Source organism: Durio zibethinus, chromosome 13, assembly GCF_047325235.1.
Source record: "Durio zibethinus cultivar Kanyao isolate XHJ-2024 chromosome 13, ASM4732523v1, whole genome shotgun sequence".
In the NCBI taxonomy this organism is placed as follows: domain Eukaryota; kingdom Viridiplantae; phylum Streptophyta; class Magnoliopsida; order Malvales; family Malvaceae; genus Durio; species Durio zibethinus.
The window spans coordinates 22,927,694-22,945,651 of NC_143174.1; the positions used below are offsets into that span (position 1 = coordinate 22,927,694).

Sequence of the window (17,958 nt, forward strand, 5' to 3'; positions counted from 1 at the left end):
CAAATTTAATTAAATGAATTTGAGTAATTTAATTTTTATTTTAAATTAATTTTGAATTAAAAAAATTAAATTAAATTTTAAATTTTAAAATTTTAATTAAATTTAAATTTAATATTATATTAATTCGTACAGTTTTAAAAAACTGAACTTTATAAACAAACGCCGTTATGAACCGGCGAAAGATGCGGATTTACCAAAATGGCCACTGTTATTGGTGATTTTTTTTTTTTTTTGCTTTTTTTCTGTTCTGGCTACAATGCACATGCACACGTGACATGCTTCTTGCCTAATTATTTTTCATAAGATTTTCCATTTTCAAACCACTTAATTAACAAACAGAAATTCTTTTCAAAAAAAAATAATAATAGCAATAAATAACAAACAGAAATCGAATCTCCCCACTAAATCAGATAGACAATCCATGCAAAATCTTTCAAAATTTTGATCAAACCAAAATCATTTTAATAAATATAATTAATTAGTATCATGTTTTTATTTAAATTTAATGTAATGTAAAAAAATTATCATATAAGAAAAATTTTAAGATAATTTCTTCAACTATCAATAAAAATTTTAAATTTTACAAACGAAATTAATATAATAATACATATGTTTAAAATATAATTAAAAATAAAAAATTTAATTATACACATCAATTTTTTAATTTTGTTTATAAAATTAAAAAATATATTAATAAAGCATTAAAAACGAACTCTTATTAAAAAAATGAAAATTTCTTACTCTAAATTTTTGAAATTTAAAAACTCAGTTAACTTGTATAATCCTAATTTATATTATTATTTACTGATAATAAATTCTGGAGCCATAGGCTGATTTGGGCTAACTATTTGAGGCCTAGGGTTAAAGGCGGTCCAACCTGATCACCCACAGATCCAGCCCATGGACATATTTTTGGACCAAAAAACAGAACCGCAAAGTCTTGTACGCTGTCTCTTCGTCAGTGGGAGGTAGAAACAGTTATCTCGCTTCTCTACGCACGAACCAAGCGTGACTCAGTTCCGCTTAATAAATGTTAAAGCTTGAAGAATGAACCATTGTTTTGAATACTATGGAAAGCAATGCTTGGTGTGGTTTCGATTCAGTTGAGAGAACCTGTGCTGAAATTGAAAACCTTCCCAACAAAGTGGCATTTCACCGCAAGAAACCCTACTTCATTCCAGTACTCTGGGCTGCTACGTGATTCTCCTTCAAATGGATCTCTAAACTTAGGGAAGGCAGTTCATGGGCAGCTGGTAAAAAATGGCCTGCCTTTGTGGAGCTTGTTGCTGAATTTTTATACAAAATGCGGGAGCTTTGGGAGCGCTTGTCAGGTTCTTGATGAAATGCCAAATAGAAATGTTATATCTTGGACTGTGCTCATTTCATGGTTAGTATCCGAGGGACATAGTTATCCTGCTATGAATTTTTATTGTAATATGAAAAAAGATGGTGTTAGGCTAAATGGTTTCACTTTAGTGACGGCCTTAAAAGCTTGTTCTATGGGACTTGAGTTATATTTTGGAGCGCAGTTGCATGCAGAAGTTATTAAGATTGGGGTTTTATCAGATAAATTCGTTGCTTCTGCTATTGTTGACCTTTACGTCAAATGTGGTGAGATGGAACTCGCAGAAAGAGCATTGTTTTGCATGCCGGAGAAGAATGTTGTGTCATGGAGTGCTCTTCTTAATGGTTATGCAAATTTGGGTAATAGCCAAGAGGTTTTGAAGTTGTTTTGTGGAACGAAAGGAACAGAATTGAAGTTCAGTAAGTTCATCTTACCGACTGTGTTTAAGAGTTGTGCGCAATTGGGAAATTTGCAAGGAGGCAGGGTTATGCATTCTCTTGCAATTAAGGTTGGCTTTGATATTGATGAATATCTGGGTTGCTGCATTATTGATATGTATTCCAAGTGTGGGGTTGGTGAGGATGCAAAGAAGGCGTTTGAGGCGATCAAGGTTACCAATGTGGTTGCCTGGAGTTCAATGATCACCTGCTTTGATGGGCAAGGCAAGAGTCGAGAAGCAGCTGAGATGTTCTGCTTAATGAGACATAAAGAGGTGAGACCAAATCATTATACGTTTGCTAATATTGTTTGTACTGCATCTAATTTGGGTGATTTGCGCTACTGTCAAAGCATTCATGCTTGTGTACTTAAATTTGGATTTGAATCTGACAAGTTTGTAAGTAATGCACTTATCACCATGTATATGAAAATAAAATCTGTTCGAAATGGTTGGGGAGCGTTTAATGCTATGAGTTCGTGGGATTCAACTTCATGGAATTCCCTTTTGTCTAGTCCTCATGAACCTGCAACTTATGATCAGGGACCGAGAATCTTCTGCAAGATGCTTGAAGAAGGTTTTAGGCCTAATAGTTACACTTTCGCTAGCATTTTAAGATTCAATTGCACACTGGGAAATTTTGACTTTGGAAAGCAAGTACATGCCTATATAGTAAAAAATGGCCTTAATTGTAATAAGTTTGTTGGAACATCCCTTATTGACATGTATGCCAAAAACGGATGCTTGGATGATGCCGAGTTACTTTTTAATGAATTGAATGAAAGAGATCTTTTCAACTGGACTGTCATCATTGCCAGTTATGCTCAAACTGATCAGGGAGAGAAGGCTCTCAAATGCTTCAATCAGATGCAACATGCAGGATTTAAGCCCAATGAATTTACTCTCTCAAGCTGTTTTAGTGGTTGCCGCAACTTAAGAATGCTGGAAAGCGGCCGGCAACTCCATTCCGTGTCAATAAAGTCTGGACTTCTAACTGATACCTATGTTGCAAGTGCACTTACTGATATGTATGGAAAATGCCGGTGCATAGAAGATGCTGAGGCTGTTTTTAAGGACATAGATTTGCCTAACACTGTCTCATGGAACACAATTATATGTGCATACTCTCAGCATGGACAAGGAAAGAGAGCTATTGAAGCCTTTAAAGTTATGTTAGATGAAGGTTTTGCTCCTGATGAGGTTACATTTATAGGTGTTCTTTCTGCATGCAGTCAATTGGGTTTAATTGAAGAAGCAAAAACGTTTTTTGATTCATTGAGTAAGGTCTACATGATTACTCCTGCGATTGAACACTGTGCTTGTATGGTCAATATATTGTGTCGAGCAGGTAAATTTGAAGAAGTTGAAAGATTTATGGAGGAGATGAATCTAACCGAAAATGCCATGATATGGGATACCGTTCTTTGGGCTTGTAAACTGCATAGTGATGTAGAATTTGGTAAAAGAGCTGCCAGAAAGCTTTTTGAGCTTGAACCTGAACTGGAATATAATTATGTGACATTATCCAACATGTTTGCAGGTAGAGGTATGTGGGATGATGTTGAAAAAGTTAGAGCATTAATGGGCAATCAAGGAATTAAAAAGCAGCCAGGGTGCAGCTGGCTTCAGATCCATGGTGGAGCCTACTTGTTCTATCCACAGGATAATTCTTATCCAAGCATCAAGGAGATCAATATGCAGTTGGGGAAGCTGATAAAATGAAGAATGAACATGGAATTGTTTCAGATTTCGAGCAAAATTGAAGGGCTTGAATTCAGATTAACCATCATTCGTGCAGATTTTCGCTCAAAAGTTCGGGCATGAGGCCTTGGTGCTGCTCACATCAAATAGCCATTTTTTTCTTTTTTTTTTTTGGAACCCGAGACGATTTGTATATCCTTGACATGATAAATGATAAAAACAAAAGAATGTAAAGTGCGTGTCAAAAAAATATAAATGAGAAATAAAAATTCTACCCAAAAAACAGTATGTTTTTGAGAAAGTTTGTAGTTTTCACCTATCAGAAAATTGGGTTTTGGGGAATTCGCATAATCTTTCACAGTTAAATCCATGGCGTTGGCTACAAACTTACTAAAATTTGTGAAATTTAGGGGTTTTTATAAGGGAAAGTTTGACGAGATAAACCTTAATATTCCTAAAAGCTCAACCCCGCAGGCTCTGGATTTAGGGTTTTAGGCAGGTTTTCAGATGTCCTCCGGTTTCATTGTCTCCAGTTCATACAGTTGCTGCAAAATTCTGCCACGCAAGCATAAATGAGTGGGGTCCCAATATGAAGTTTAGACGGCTCTGATCAACCAGAGAAATTAAGTCAGCGAAGTCTTCCTAGGGTTGAACAAAATCACCTTAAAACCAGAATTACGTATTTTCTCCAATTCTATTGGTTGAAAATAATGGACCCCATCTTTTAAAACCTCAAAGCAACCAATCAGATGCAGCGAAACACGTATCTATTTTTCTTTTTCAAAACGCTGACTTCAAGTCTACTTCAATCAGTTCGTTAAAAAAAGGATCTTTTCTAACATCTCTCTCAGTTCAGCTAAACGTTCGTTAGAATCAAGAGAGAATATGAGAAAGATGGAGAAAATTTTAGTTCTTTTAGGTTCAGTTTTGTTGTTGTCAACATGGGTGCCTGTCTCTCTGTGTGCCAAGAAACCAGTGGCAGTTGCTAGAAAGGAAGACATTCCTTACATTAAATGTCAAGTTTGTGAGAAGGTGGCATCACAGTTGTACCAACAAGCACAAACGAAACAAGCCCAAATCTCTCCCAAGAAGGTCTTTGTATCATCTGGGATTTCTTTTTATTGTATAAATATTCTTTCTTTCAATTCTGTTTTGGTGGTTTTTTAAATTTTATTTTGATTTTGATTTTTCTGTTTGGTTTGGTGGGGTTTAGATATCGGAATATCAAATCATCGAGATTGCTGAGAATGTTTGTAATTTGAAGAAGGAGGAAGCTGATTGGATTTTGAAGATTGATATAGTAGAGCAAAGAGATAAGCTAGAGGTGAGGTGAATGGATTCCTGATTGTTTGAGCATTTTAAAGATTTTTATGCTTTGTTGCTTCTGGGCATTTTCTTGTTAATTTTACCATGCTGACTCATGAAAGTGCCATCTATTTACAGCTAATCGAACAGGATGCTGAAGGAATTTGCAATTCAGAGTGTAAGACAGTCGAGCGAGCATGTCAGGAGGTTAGAATTTTGATAAGTTTAACATACGTAAAATATATTTTGGATTGATCAATGCAGTCTAGTGTCGCTGTGAGCATGTGAAATTTTTGTGCATTTTCCTTCCTTAGAAAGTTCAGCTCATAATACTTGGTCTTTGATTTTAGCAGTTGTGATATGAGACTGTTAAGTCGGCCTGCTTATGCTTTTTCAGGTTATGGGATATTCTGATACTGATGTAGCTGAATATATATACACGTCCAAGCCGGATATTGAGTCACTGGTGAATTATTTATGTAAAGACCTGACTAAGACTTGCAAAACCAAGCCTCCTCCACTACCAAAGGTACTTGGATTCGCCATTCTGTACTGCTTTCTTTTCGTTAAGTGTAGTCTTCTGACTATTGTTAGAAAGCACTAATCCTGCATAAGATGGATACTTGCTATTCTGTAGTAATAGCTGAACTTTGTTTCAAATTTGGCTAATCCTTCTTGCTGTTTTTGATAGGGTAGGCTATTAATCGCATGTGCTTCTTGATTCCCCATCTGTAATTGAATCTCAAAAAATCTTCATCTCCAGGAACCTTGCAAGCATTACTTCTGTATCGTCATTTACTTTCTGCTATGTTCTTTTGTTATAGTACATTCCAAAGTACACCTTTCTGTTTTTGTAGCGAATTGCTGGTAGGCAATCCTTTTTGAACTGAACCTGCATAATTTGGATAATATGAATATAATTTTTGTGGACTGACTTGTTTTATTTAATCATTATCTTTCTACTAGTTCACTCTCTCCATAAAATGCTTTGAATGCCTTAGTCTGACTCCTTGTATATCACAACAGCTATTTTACTTTAGTACAACAGTGTCTTCAAATTCTAAAAGCTTCTCCTGTGTAGAACTGGTTTTTCTGTAAGGAGCTTGTTGTTATATTGTTGTATGTCAATGTCCATTGATCAGGTTACCTTTTAGATCTGGTGTGAGGAAAAGATGTGTCAAGTTTATTAACTCAATCAAATTGTTTTCTCCTCATTGATATATACAGGATAGGACTCGAGGAGAACCTTTTGTACCCAAGCCAACTAAAGAGGCTGAAATGGAAAAGATCTTACGATCCATGGAGGTGATTAAAGATTTATTGCTAATTATTATGGTTTGCATACCTGATGTTTATATGTGATATTTATTTAATTGTTTAATTTTTTTGTGATTCAGGGTATGCCAGGGGCACCCAGCATGAAAATGTATTCAAGGGAGGAGCTGATGAACATGAAGAACTTGGGTGAAGATGATGATAATGATGAAGAAGATGAGGATGAGGAGGAACAATTTTCATCTAATTTGGTACTTAAACAAAACTCTAAAATGGATTAAAATTTTCATAAGATTTTTGATTTGATTATGATTTATTTTTTTCTCAGGGAAAACTTTTGAGAGAGAAAGAAAGTAGACAAGGTGATTGGAAACAGAAGATCGGCAATGGAATAAAAAATGCGAGTGAAACATTGAAGAAACATGCAAACAAGGTGTCCAACCAGGTACAAAGGTGGTGGAAAGGAATTAAAGCTGCCCGTTCAAAGGCCAACAAGGCAGAGCTTTAGGATACCATGAACTAAACGTGTGAGAAATGCCAATGGTTAGCAGTTCTTGTTTGTTTTCTTCCACTGTATTAATATGCTTTGTTACTCATTTACTCGGAAGAAGTTGATCGAGTCGAAAATCAAGTAAATACCATTTTTCCCTGAACTTTTCTTTCCCCGTCCTTGGGGAAGTTTTGATGATTCCCTTCATCCGTGGTACTCTCTTAACAAGTAGCAACTTCATTTATTTGCTGATTTTCAATACACAAAATCTGTTGAAACGTCTCTCTTTTTATCTACTGTTGAATTTATGAGTTTAAATAAGGAGTTTCTGATATTAGATCCTGTTGTTGTGCACCAATCCCTACTTTCACTTCCCATGCCTTATGCTACTTCAGACTTGTATCAATGAACCAAGGAACCCAACCCATATCAGTTGTCCACTCTTAACTAGGTTGCTCAGCCACCCCTCCATATTCAACATGGATTCAGCAAGTGGCAGTATGCTTTGGTTACAATATATATATATATATATAGTGCTTGCAACTTTATCGATATAAAAGCCATAGAGAAATGCTGCTCAAGTTCTCATCAATATAACTGGATTTTGGCATTCCAACTCGTATCAGAAATTTATAGATTAACACTAATCGTCCCACCACTCATCATAACCACCATTTTGAAAATCCAAGTGTCAGTACGATATTTATGGTAATAAGGGCTCTTTTGGATTGGGCTCTTTATCTTTTAATTATTGGGCCTTTTTTAGATAACACAAGGGAAGATATCACTTGTTTGAATAAATCAAACCATTTGAGTTTTGACCTCCAAGGACACAAAATTTTTTTTATTTTCACATTGAAAAGAATTAACCATGTATGCAAAATTTACAAGGTAGTAGTTTGGATAGAAAAGATATGACAAAGAATTATTATTATTATAAAGCAAGTCATGAGTTTAATTTAGTTGGTCCATATGACTACCTTTAAGATATACAAATTTGGAGTTTAAATTATCAGCAATTGCAATCTCTTCATCTATTCTTAGGTTGTGATCACTTTTGTATAAAAAAAACAAGTCATAAAAATGAGTGTATTATAAACATGAAGACCACTAACAATAGGAACTATTGTCAAAGCATATTACTCCATTAATTTACTCCTAATTTGTACCAAATATGGATTTTGACTTTGAGAATTGTTATTGGTTGTTTAATTTAATTAATTCGCATATTCTCACCCCAAAAAAAGTTGGTATAAGTTTAATTATGCAATGCAAAATTAGCATATATATTATCACTGATAAATTAATTTTCAATTCAATATAATCACAACGAAAACACAATTTCCTTTACATATATGTATATATAACTGCTAAAAATTAGATGGGATTGAGAGAACATTAAAGATTATTAAAGAAGATTTAGATGAAGATATGAATTGGGTGATGTTAATTATAAATAACCCTCTTTCTATTATATGCATGAGATATGAAGTGTTTGTTATACATGGTTTGATCACCTGCTTAATACCCAAATCATGATAAACTTTACAAATAATTATGCCATTAAAGTCAGAAGTCAAAAACAAGAATAATTAACTTAAGAAGTGCAACCAGAAATGAAGATCTAAGCAAAGCTGTTAGGAAACTACAATATAAAATAATAGGAGTTAAGAATCTAATTAATCTGATTATGATTTGGTATGAAATCTCCAAAGATTACTCATTAAAAAGTGAGGGAATATAGTAGGCAGCACAGTATTAAATTAATTGCTCTTAACTAAATACTATCATATGAATATAATAAATTTATGAATTTTTTTAGTTGCATGATGAGAGATTTTTCTCACGCTGTAAGAATCCTTTGGTGGCGTGGTGAGAGTAATTCTCACCGTGCTGTAAGGATTTTTGGTAGCGTGATGAGAAGGATTGTCATCTTGCTGTGATGTCGTTTTGTGATAGACGCAGTCAAAGGATTCTTAGTTAATGTGAATAGAAGATGATTTAGAGACTTTAACGAGAAGATAATGATTTCTTTTCATATTTAAAGAAGTTTTGTTTATTATTTTCTTTTAACCAGAACAGAGAAACCAACACTGTAAAGAATGTGTGTGTGTATATATATATATATATTAAATACAATAATTTCCACCAATGAATGTATAAACCAGTATAATGGGAAGATTTTCTACAATATTCTCTCCATTTTAGCTGATGGTAACTCAAGAATGTTGTCATGCCAGCACAAATTTTGCAACGAAGCTTTTTAAAAATTTTGCTTGGCGTTTTTGTCAACATTTGATGCTGACAGAAGTAGGTTTCTAAAGACATAGGGGATAGAAAAAACGAGTTTCCTTGGGTAAATTGATGGATTCTGAGGCAGAAGCTCAGGATTTCTGGAGTTTGTCTTATCATTTTCTATGTTAAAACTTTCTTTATGGTGATTATTAGTTGGGAGTTGGGACTCATAACATATCTTGGTAATTAACAATTCAATTAAGACTAGGAGAGCCCTGTCCTGTCCCTTTTCTCTGTCCATTTGAACTTTGAAAGTCAAAAGAGGAACCTTTTCCTAACTTGGTAAGCTACAGCAGAGGTGTTGTAGGGGTTTGTTGCATTGCATGGCTGGCTCTGCGAGGAAATTGTTGGATATTCAAAACTTGAAGATTTATGTTGATTGCTTGTAGCTTAAACCTTCTTCAGCAATGCAGTGCCAGCAGAAATATTTGACAATCTTTCACTTTTGGTTCTCCCGTTTTTAATCTTGTTCAGATCATTCAAACAAGGTTTTGAGTTCAAATCCAATCCTAACCCAAAAAAAAAAAAAAAAAAAAGAAATATGTAACCTCTACATTCATTATCTATCAACATATATTATTCTTAATTACAACTCCAAATTGATGGCTATCAAGTTATTGTCAATATGAGAAATGAACTACCACATGAAAATTTTGAGAGTAAGAATAAGGCATTAAATATTATCGCTCTAGGAGTCTATATATAAAAGGAAATTCCTTTTTCTTTAGAATTTCATCTTTAGTGTGCCTCTTGCATTGAACTACCACTCAGCTTGAGTTGGTGGGCAATTTTATTTAGGGTTCTTATCTTCTAGTCATATTTTGCGAAGAAATTAGAAGTGAAAAGGACCAACCAAAGCTGCTTCATTGAGCTGTCTAAAATCTAAATGTTGAGTAGATTTTGTCGACATGTGATGGTGATAAGAGGTAGGTGTCCAATTACATGGTGGAGAAAAAGGACACGGGTCTTCCTTGGGCAGATTAAGGGATTCTGGAGCACAGGGGCTGGATTCCTGGAGTTTGTCTGCCATTTCATCTTACTTTATGATTTTAATTAATTTGGGAATCAAATTTTTCTCTTCGAAATTTGTCTGATTAACGTGACTCTTTAAGCTGGTTAATATTACTTCAGTTACCTCTAAAAATTGCTATTGTGAAGTCAATGAGCATGTTTTCCATTGACTTGGCAATTGGAGGCAGCAAGTTGTTCTTAGGCCTTAATTTATAAGCTATAGCCTCTGCATTACCAGGCTTACGTATTTTTTAACAAGTCTATTAATTTGCAAAGTAAAGCAATCAGGAACAGTACTATTGCATAATCTAAACGTGGTCCTAGCTTGGTGGGAGGGTGATGGCATATGTGGATCTGAAAGCTGAGATAACTTAGGGTCAAAAAAATCTTGAAAAAAATTTATTTTCTTTTTCTTGCATTCACCCCTCCAAGTCCTTATTGTACAATTGGCTTACCCAGTTAGGGACATTGATAACTTTTTTTTCACAAAAAGAGACACCACTGTGGAGATAGGAAAGTAAATTATAGATATTGAAATTTAAATTTTGAACTTATTAAATGATACTTGATGATTGAATGAATTAAATGAATTTAAATTACGGATTTAAAAATTGATCATTTCATAACTCATTGGAGGAATATTTTCTATTTAAATTTAACTTTTCTAGGGTATCATTTCTTAACTCTTTCATCATTTTGTATCCATCAACTTATTTGAACATAAGTCTACGTTCAATAATGTTCACCATGACTTATATAATCACCACTGCATCGAACGGGTTCTTAAATTAAGCAGAAGTCCCTTTTCCTTTACTGATATTGTTTGATTAGGTTTCACGGGCGAAGTAATTGATGATGCGATTCGCATTCTCCTTTCAAAGGTGTTCAGTAAATATTTTACTACTTAAAGATATCAAGTTGCCAAAGCATGTGTATGTTTCACCAAGTTACGAGGTCAACATCTAATCTCTAAACAACCTAAGAATATTTATATAAAACCCTATATTTCAAGAGTTCCAATGTAAGTAATGCTGCGTGGATGATTGTGATCGATGCTGCTGCCTGCGTGGTTTGCCTGGTCGGCCAAGGGGTGGATTTTACATGCATTTAAGCAGAGAAAAATCAAAATCAATCCAAAAGTCGGATAAACAAATAAAGAACAAACTGAAATGTTCAAGAATTCGAAACAAAAATTATATATAAATGGAAAACTTATGATCTGATCTAGGGCTTGTTGCTGTTCAAGGATCACAATATACTGATTAAGGAACAAATCATTTGACTCCAACAGGTTGAGGTGAGGGGGAAGAGTAGGAGAAAGCACATGGAGAAATATAGAAAATTCTTTCATGAAAAAGGCCACTCTTGGCTCATGTGTTGCAATTATTTGCTAAGTACTCCTTCAAAAAATAATTCATTTATATGGGGAAAAGAAATAATATATATATATATAAAAGATAAAACTAAGTGAAAAAGATAATTAAGATCTTAACTTATATAATTATTTTTAAAATATATTATTTAATAAATTTAAATTTTAGCACCTGTAATTTTTTTTTATCTCCAATCTACGAGTTTTTTTGTAAAATAAAATCAAGTGAAAGAAATAGTAAAATAACTATTTTTTTTATAGAAGTATATATTTTTTTCTTTCTTACAATTTGAATTTAAGATTTTAAATTGAAGTCGCAAATTTTTAATTGATAAAATGTTTTTGAAAGATAAAATTAATGATATAAAATAAAAATTCATAAGTACAAGACACTAATGATAAAGAATGATTTTGAGTAGTCTTGATCATGTATATTGTTAGTAATCAAAATTCAAAAACCTATGAGATGCCTGTGGATCACATTTTGTTATACTTTATCACAACTATTATATAGCAATTCATTAATTAGAAATATTCAACAAAAAAACAAAAGTCAAAGAACATTTTTCATGTAGTACTGTATGTAGGGCTAAGTATCATACTTTTACTCGCATCAATCAACAGGAAATTTCCAATATGAAGACAATGATGAGCAGGTTTCAAAGAACATTGCATGCTTACGGGGTTCACAAAACTTGTTGTACCGAAACGAATCTTACATAAATATATAAAAAACAAAGAACATATTAAGTAAGTATGGAATTTATATTTATACAAAATGAAATTTAAATTCATTTGATTTATATAATTATTTTTAAATGATTATTTAAATATAAACAGTGATTTTTAAGTAAAAAAATGAAAAAAAAATAGTTTAATAATGAATAGAAAGGAGGGAAAGAGAGAGCACGTATAATATTTGTTGAAGCATGCAATCTTATTGGAAAACCTTATTTTCTTACATGTCCAAGCGTTGGTAGCATTAATAATCTGAACTACCCAATATTCCACTATTGTTTCTCTCTCTATCGACATGAACTTAGCATGATTATTAGAATAAAGATTCCGACGTGGCATGTCCTTATTGGCATTATATCTTCCACGAAGATTCATGACCGCTAATAGGGATGCAAATATACAAACATACACCCCCTTTTATCTTAATAGTTGTTTGGTCTGATCTTACTCCTTGGGGTTAAAGTTGGAACAGAGAGCCTGTAAATCTTGCAGAATTTCAATGGTGAAGAGTTTTCCTTCAATTATGTAATATATACGAGTGATTTCTGACATTTTAAGCGCATGTTGTCGGTAGCAATTGAAGGCAAGGCTATCGTCTGGTGGAGCAGCAACATCAAATGCAGAGATCAGATATCTGAATTGAAGAACATACTCGGTTGCTTTTTTCACTTTCTAGTCTAAATTCAAAGTATGAAGTGATAAACATGGCCCTTAATTATATGATGTTGACACAGTTAGCTTATTAGTGTGTTAAATGCAGGATCAAAAGGTACTTTGAAATTGAGGGTGTCCAGTTGTAAGTTCCCCATAAAACCAATTGGCCTGTCATTTTCCTTTCTGAAATCCCAATTTCTGGGGTGCTTCCATATCCAGTTGCTTATCAGTTGGATTCCACTAAGCACAATAAATTTAAGCAATTAGACTTTAACGTATATTAGTGGATAAGACTGCTTCTTAGCAGCTTGCAGTTACCTACCACACTGACAGTACTATTTTATTTATTTTGTGATATATATGATGTGGTAGAAGCTGGTTTTGGTGACTTCCATGCATTAAAAAATTGGGTTTACTCTAGAATATGTGATTTAATTGCTGCGTAACTCTTTATTCTATAATCAATGACAGAAGCCAATCACTTTGTTCTTACTGCAGGGTAACCCCGTCAGTTGACACAGTTCAAGAATGAGTTTTATTTTTCTAATACGGTCGAAAGTGTTTTCAAATTTTTTTTTAAGTTCATTTCGTTTTTCTAAAAATTTTAAAATAACATTCTTTTTTATTGATTTGATATATTCAATATTTATTTAAAAAATTTACTTCATATCTATTAAATATAATATTTAAAAATGATTACACGATACTTGTGTCTCTTGAAACGGTGGAAGTAGCGGAACAGTCGTCATCGACCACTCCACTCCTTTGATGTTCTCTATTTTTGCACTGTTAGTATATATGCAATCTATTAATTGCGTGTTGAATTCCCGCACATGATCTCGAGCCCCACGTCGATGATCATATATACAAAGAAAAGCATATTCTTCTCTTTGGTTTCTGTTATGAGGGTTTTGTTTAATGTTTATTCTCTATGTTAGTTAGTTGAAATCTAAAAGCCTTTTTTTTTTCTTTTTTTTTCTTTCCCAAAAAAAAAAAAGAAAAAAACCATCATAATCTTGACAAATATCTTAACTCTTACATGTGGGCATATTGTATACCTAGATATTAGTAACAAAGAAAGAAAACCAGACATGTAATTAAAGTATGTCATTATAATTAATGAATCTAATTAGCCATTTACAAAGTTAATTAGCTTTCAAATCATAATGTAATCGAAAGTTTATAATTAGTTATTTGTTTTATGCAATAATTTTTAAAAGTTAGTACCCACAATTTTTTTTTATTCCAAACTACGATTTATTTTGTATAAAAAAAATCATAATATACCTAAACGTTTTTTTTTCCTTCTGCATATGTACTTACGAAGGACTAGCAGAATAACCAGAAGCAAAGTATTTGACTTTAATAAGCACTGATGATCTAATGATCATTTCGTGTGTATATATATATGATTAACTGAATGATTAAATCATAAAGCCCCATGATTGATTTTGCTTAAGATTACCTTTGATTAAACCTAGATTAGATAAATGATCATCCATAATGATGAAATCCTCAAGACCCTGAAGAAGTAATAGGTTCTGTTGCTTGGAACTAATGCATCAGTGGGACCATCAGATCTTCTCGGAGCTTCTGTTTTGTCCCAACTTTGTTTGCAAATCAGAATCTTAATCTTCAGTAAATTGGGATCTTTGTCAGGTTATCAGAACTTAACTACTCTTAGATCTCTCCACATAATTGTTTTGTAATATATGCATTTGATTTTCACTGAGGAAATTATTTTTTCAAACAGGGATTTTATTAGTCATAGGTTGGGAAGTGGAGACTTGCAAAGGGAACTCAATCACCATTAGTTTAAAAGGAAATTAGTAATATATTATAAATCAAGAGAGTAATTGCTTGAAGATAGTATGATAAAAGAGATAAGAACCTTTGTATATTCTAACGAAAAGAAATTTGAGAATTAAAGCCTCAATGGGCACCAACCTTTCCTGTACAAATCAACCACCATATTTGGTATGGATCTCATGGAGATTGAGATAAAGAAAGATTTGACAAGATGACAGAAGCTAACAGTTGTCACTGGAGATAAATACTATCTGTAAAAGGTGACCTTTGATTTTGTTTACACTATAGAATCAATCATTGATAAATATTTTTTATTTTCTATCTTCTGAAAGAACCAGGCAAGTTGTAAGGCCTTTTTTTCTGTGTCAAAGGGCTTCCCGGATCCTATATATATAAGGGCAGGTCTTTATTCATCAGCATATTCATCTCCTTGAAGCTCTCCTCTCTCTGTCCCTCTCTCTCTCTCTCTCTCTCTCTCTCTCGTCTATCCTTGCCTTTTTTTTTAGTACTCAACAGCTCCCTCACAGAAAAGGCTTTACTTATTCAGTTAGAAAGATAGACATGGCTATAGAGATTGAGCAACCTTCTGTTGGGCTATCAAAGGTTGCGGTTTCTAAAACTCATGGAGAAGACTCTCCATACTTTGCAGGCTGGAAAGCATACGACGAAAACCCCTACGATGAATCAGACAACCTGTCAGGAGTCATACAGATGGGACTGGCTGAAAATCAAGTAAGTGTCCGGGCAAAACAGTTACTTAACAACAGCAAAAATGAATCAATTAGAATTTGCATGTAATTCTCTTTCTTGTTCCTCGAACAGGTTTCATTTGATTTACTGGAGAAGTTCTTGGAAGAGCATTCGGAAGCATCTAGCTGGGGGAAAGGAGCACCTGGCTTTAGAGAAAATGCTTTGTTTCAAGACTACCATGGACTAAAATCTTTCCGACAGGTACTTTTCTTGAACCTCAAGATTGTTATCCTAACAGAAACAGGTTTCATATATAAGCACAAGTCAGAAAGTAGCTAGTTTTTCAAGCCTACTAAAACATGTTCATTTTGCAACAGGCTATGGCAAATTTCATGGAGCAAATTAGAGGGGGAAGAGCTAAATTCAACCCTGATAGAATAGTCCTAACTGCAGGCGCAACTGCAGCTAATGAGCTATTAACATTCATTTTGGCAGATCCTGGGGACGCTTTGCTGGTTCCAACACCATATTATCCGGGGTAGGAACAAGTTCCGATAATAACATTTTCTTGGAAGTTCATGTCCTATGCATTTCCATGCTCCTTCATGTTTTTACCCCAGCTCTAATTTGAACTGTTTTGCTTCCTTCAGATTTGACAGAGATCTGAGGTGGAGAACCGGTGTGAAAATTGTCTCAATCCATTGCGATAGCTCAAACAATTTCCAAGTTACACATCAAGCCCTGGAAGCTGCATATCAATGTGCAGAATCCATGAACTTGAAAGTGAGAGGAGTACTGATAACAAACCCCTCAAACCCGTCAGGTGCAACACTCCAAAGATCAGTCCTGGAAGAGATTCTTGATTTCGCCACACGCAAAAACATCCACCTTGTCTCAGATGAAATTTACTCTGGATCAACCTTCTCATCGCCCGAATTCATAAGCATTGCAGAAGTTCTTGACGCTCGTGACTACAAAAATTCTGAAAGAGTTCACATCGTTTACAGTCTTTCTAAAGATCTTGGCCTTCCAGGTTTTAGAGTCGGAACAATATATTCGTACAATGACAAGGTTGTCACAACTGCCAGGAGGATGTCAAGCTTCACCTTGATTTCTTCTCAAACACAACATCTCTTGGCTTGCATGTTGTCCAACAAGGAGTTCACTGAAAACTACATAAAGACGAACAGGGAGAGACTAAGCAAGAGATATGACATGATCATTAAAGGGTTGAAAAATGCCGGGATCGAATGCTTGAAAGGCAATGCTGGGTTATTTTGCTGGATGAATCTAAGTCCATTACTGGAGGAACCTACAAGAGAAGGCGAATTGGCTCTTTGGAAGACTATCTTGAACGAAGTGAAAATAAACATATCACCAGGATCCTCCTGCCATTGCTCCGAACCAGGCTGGTTCAGGGTCTGTTTTGCAAACATGAGTGAGCAGACGCTTGGAGTTGCACTTGAAAGAATACATAAATTCATGGAACAAAGAAAGAGAAAAGAAACCTAGTAAAATCTTCACCATCATCAACCAGTTTTTAGTGGGGGGTTTTACCCATTTCGGTTCTTTGGCCGACATAACCCGTCTGAAGAATTAGGTTTGTGTCTTTAATGTGTAAATCAAAGTATGATTTTGATATTCTTGTTTAGGTGTACATGATTATCTTCTTGTTTTCTTGCTTCTGGTAAAAGCAAGTTCCCTAAAAATTCTTCCATTTATTTTAATTGGAAGAACTTCGTTTTCTCTTGTCACCTAAACTACTTTTTAAATTATATATATATATATATGCACACACACACACTATTGTCTTTGATTAATTTCTTTGTAATGCCTTTGACTTGGTCATTATCCAATTCAAGCAAGAAATGTGCTCGTTTTTGAATCCTTAGCTAAACATAATCAATTTTTCTTTCTAAAAGAAATTACTTAGTTAAATTGGATACCACCAAGGAAAGAAGTCAATTCAGAAGCTCCACCGTGTCATGAAATCATGATTATGTTAGAATGGTGGAAGATCATATAGTTTAAAATTTAGTTCATATTGTACAAGTTAAGATTTTTTTTTTTTTTTTAAATTATAGCTTAGGTGAGGAGAGTCTTTCCCATTTCAAAATGCATTTCAAGATATATATATTACCAAATACTTTGATTATTTTAAAAATATTTTTTATTTTTTTATATACATTAAAAATCATGAAACATAGTTTTTATAAAATTTTAACATACAATACTAAACGTAAAACACATTTTCTTCTAATCTCTATAAAAATTAAAAGAGAAACATACAAAATGGGACTTGAGAAGTATTTTCTTTCACAATACACATATATGTAAATATAAAATTTTCATACATAATCTTTACATGATAATGACGTTATTACAAAAAATTAAGATAAATTAATAACAAAAAATAATTCAATATAAAAATATTCTTTCACAATTTTGTTTTCGTAATTTGAAATTATTGTATAATTGCTTCATTATCAACATTATTAAATACAATTATTTCAAATATGTAATCAACCATTCCTTTATCAAACTAACTCTCATTCGATTATGAAATGTATTTTTTATTATATTCATTTCTAAAATATTCTTTCTTGACAAATTAGAGTTTTATTAGAAAAAATAATGGATAATTAATTTGTTTTCGTTTTTGTTAAATTTTTGGTTAGTTCTTTTAGAAACAAAAGACAATTATGTGACTTCTAACTTCTACTAACTATAAATTAATTCTTAATTTTCTTTTATGTATTATATTGACCCCTTAAAAAAAATTTTTAAGGTCAAATTACCCTAAACTGTGCAATGAAATTTTAAATTTCGGACCCCAT

At 33.4% G+C, this 17,958-nt stretch overlaps 3 protein-coding genes across 3 annotated transcripts; all 3 read left to right on the plus strand.

The window, feature by feature from the left end:
• The first annotated feature begins 942 nt into the window (after nt 1-942).
• LOC111303129 (pentatricopeptide repeat-containing protein At2g33680-like) lies at nt 943-3,716 on the plus strand. Its single transcript, XM_089742112.1, has 2 exons — nt 943-3,240; nt 3,322-3,716. Exons 1-2 carry the CDS (start codon nt 1,080-1,082, stop codon nt 3,501-3,503), a joined length of 2,343 nt encoding a protein of 780 aa, XP_089598238.1. The 5' UTR covers nt 943-1,079; the 3' UTR covers nt 3,504-3,716.
• Nucleotides 3,717-4,294: 578 nt separating this feature from the next.
• LOC111304186 (uncharacterized) lies at nt 4,295-6,848 on the plus strand. The gene is made up of 7 exons (XM_022900707.2): nt 4,295-4,574; nt 4,696-4,806; nt 4,926-4,994; nt 5,185-5,316; nt 6,015-6,092; nt 6,185-6,313; nt 6,391-6,848. Exons 1-7 carry the CDS (start codon nt 4,368-4,370, stop codon nt 6,568-6,570), a joined length of 906 nt encoding a protein of 301 aa, XP_022756442.2. The 5' UTR covers nt 4,295-4,367; the 3' UTR covers nt 6,571-6,848.
• Nucleotides 6,849-14,849: 8,001 nt separating this feature from the next.
• Nucleotides 14,850-16,875, plus strand: LOC111304187 (1-aminocyclopropane-1-carboxylate synthase 7-like). The gene is made up of 4 exons (XM_022900708.2): nt 14,850-15,163; nt 15,254-15,382; nt 15,499-15,659; nt 15,772-16,875. The coding sequence occupies exons 1-4, from the start codon at nt 14,993-14,995 to the stop codon at nt 16,631-16,633; spliced, it is 1,323 nt and encodes a 440-aa protein (XP_022756443.2). The 5' UTR covers nt 14,850-14,992; the 3' UTR covers nt 16,634-16,875.
• The last annotated feature ends 1,083 nt before the right edge of the window (nt 16,876-17,958 follow it).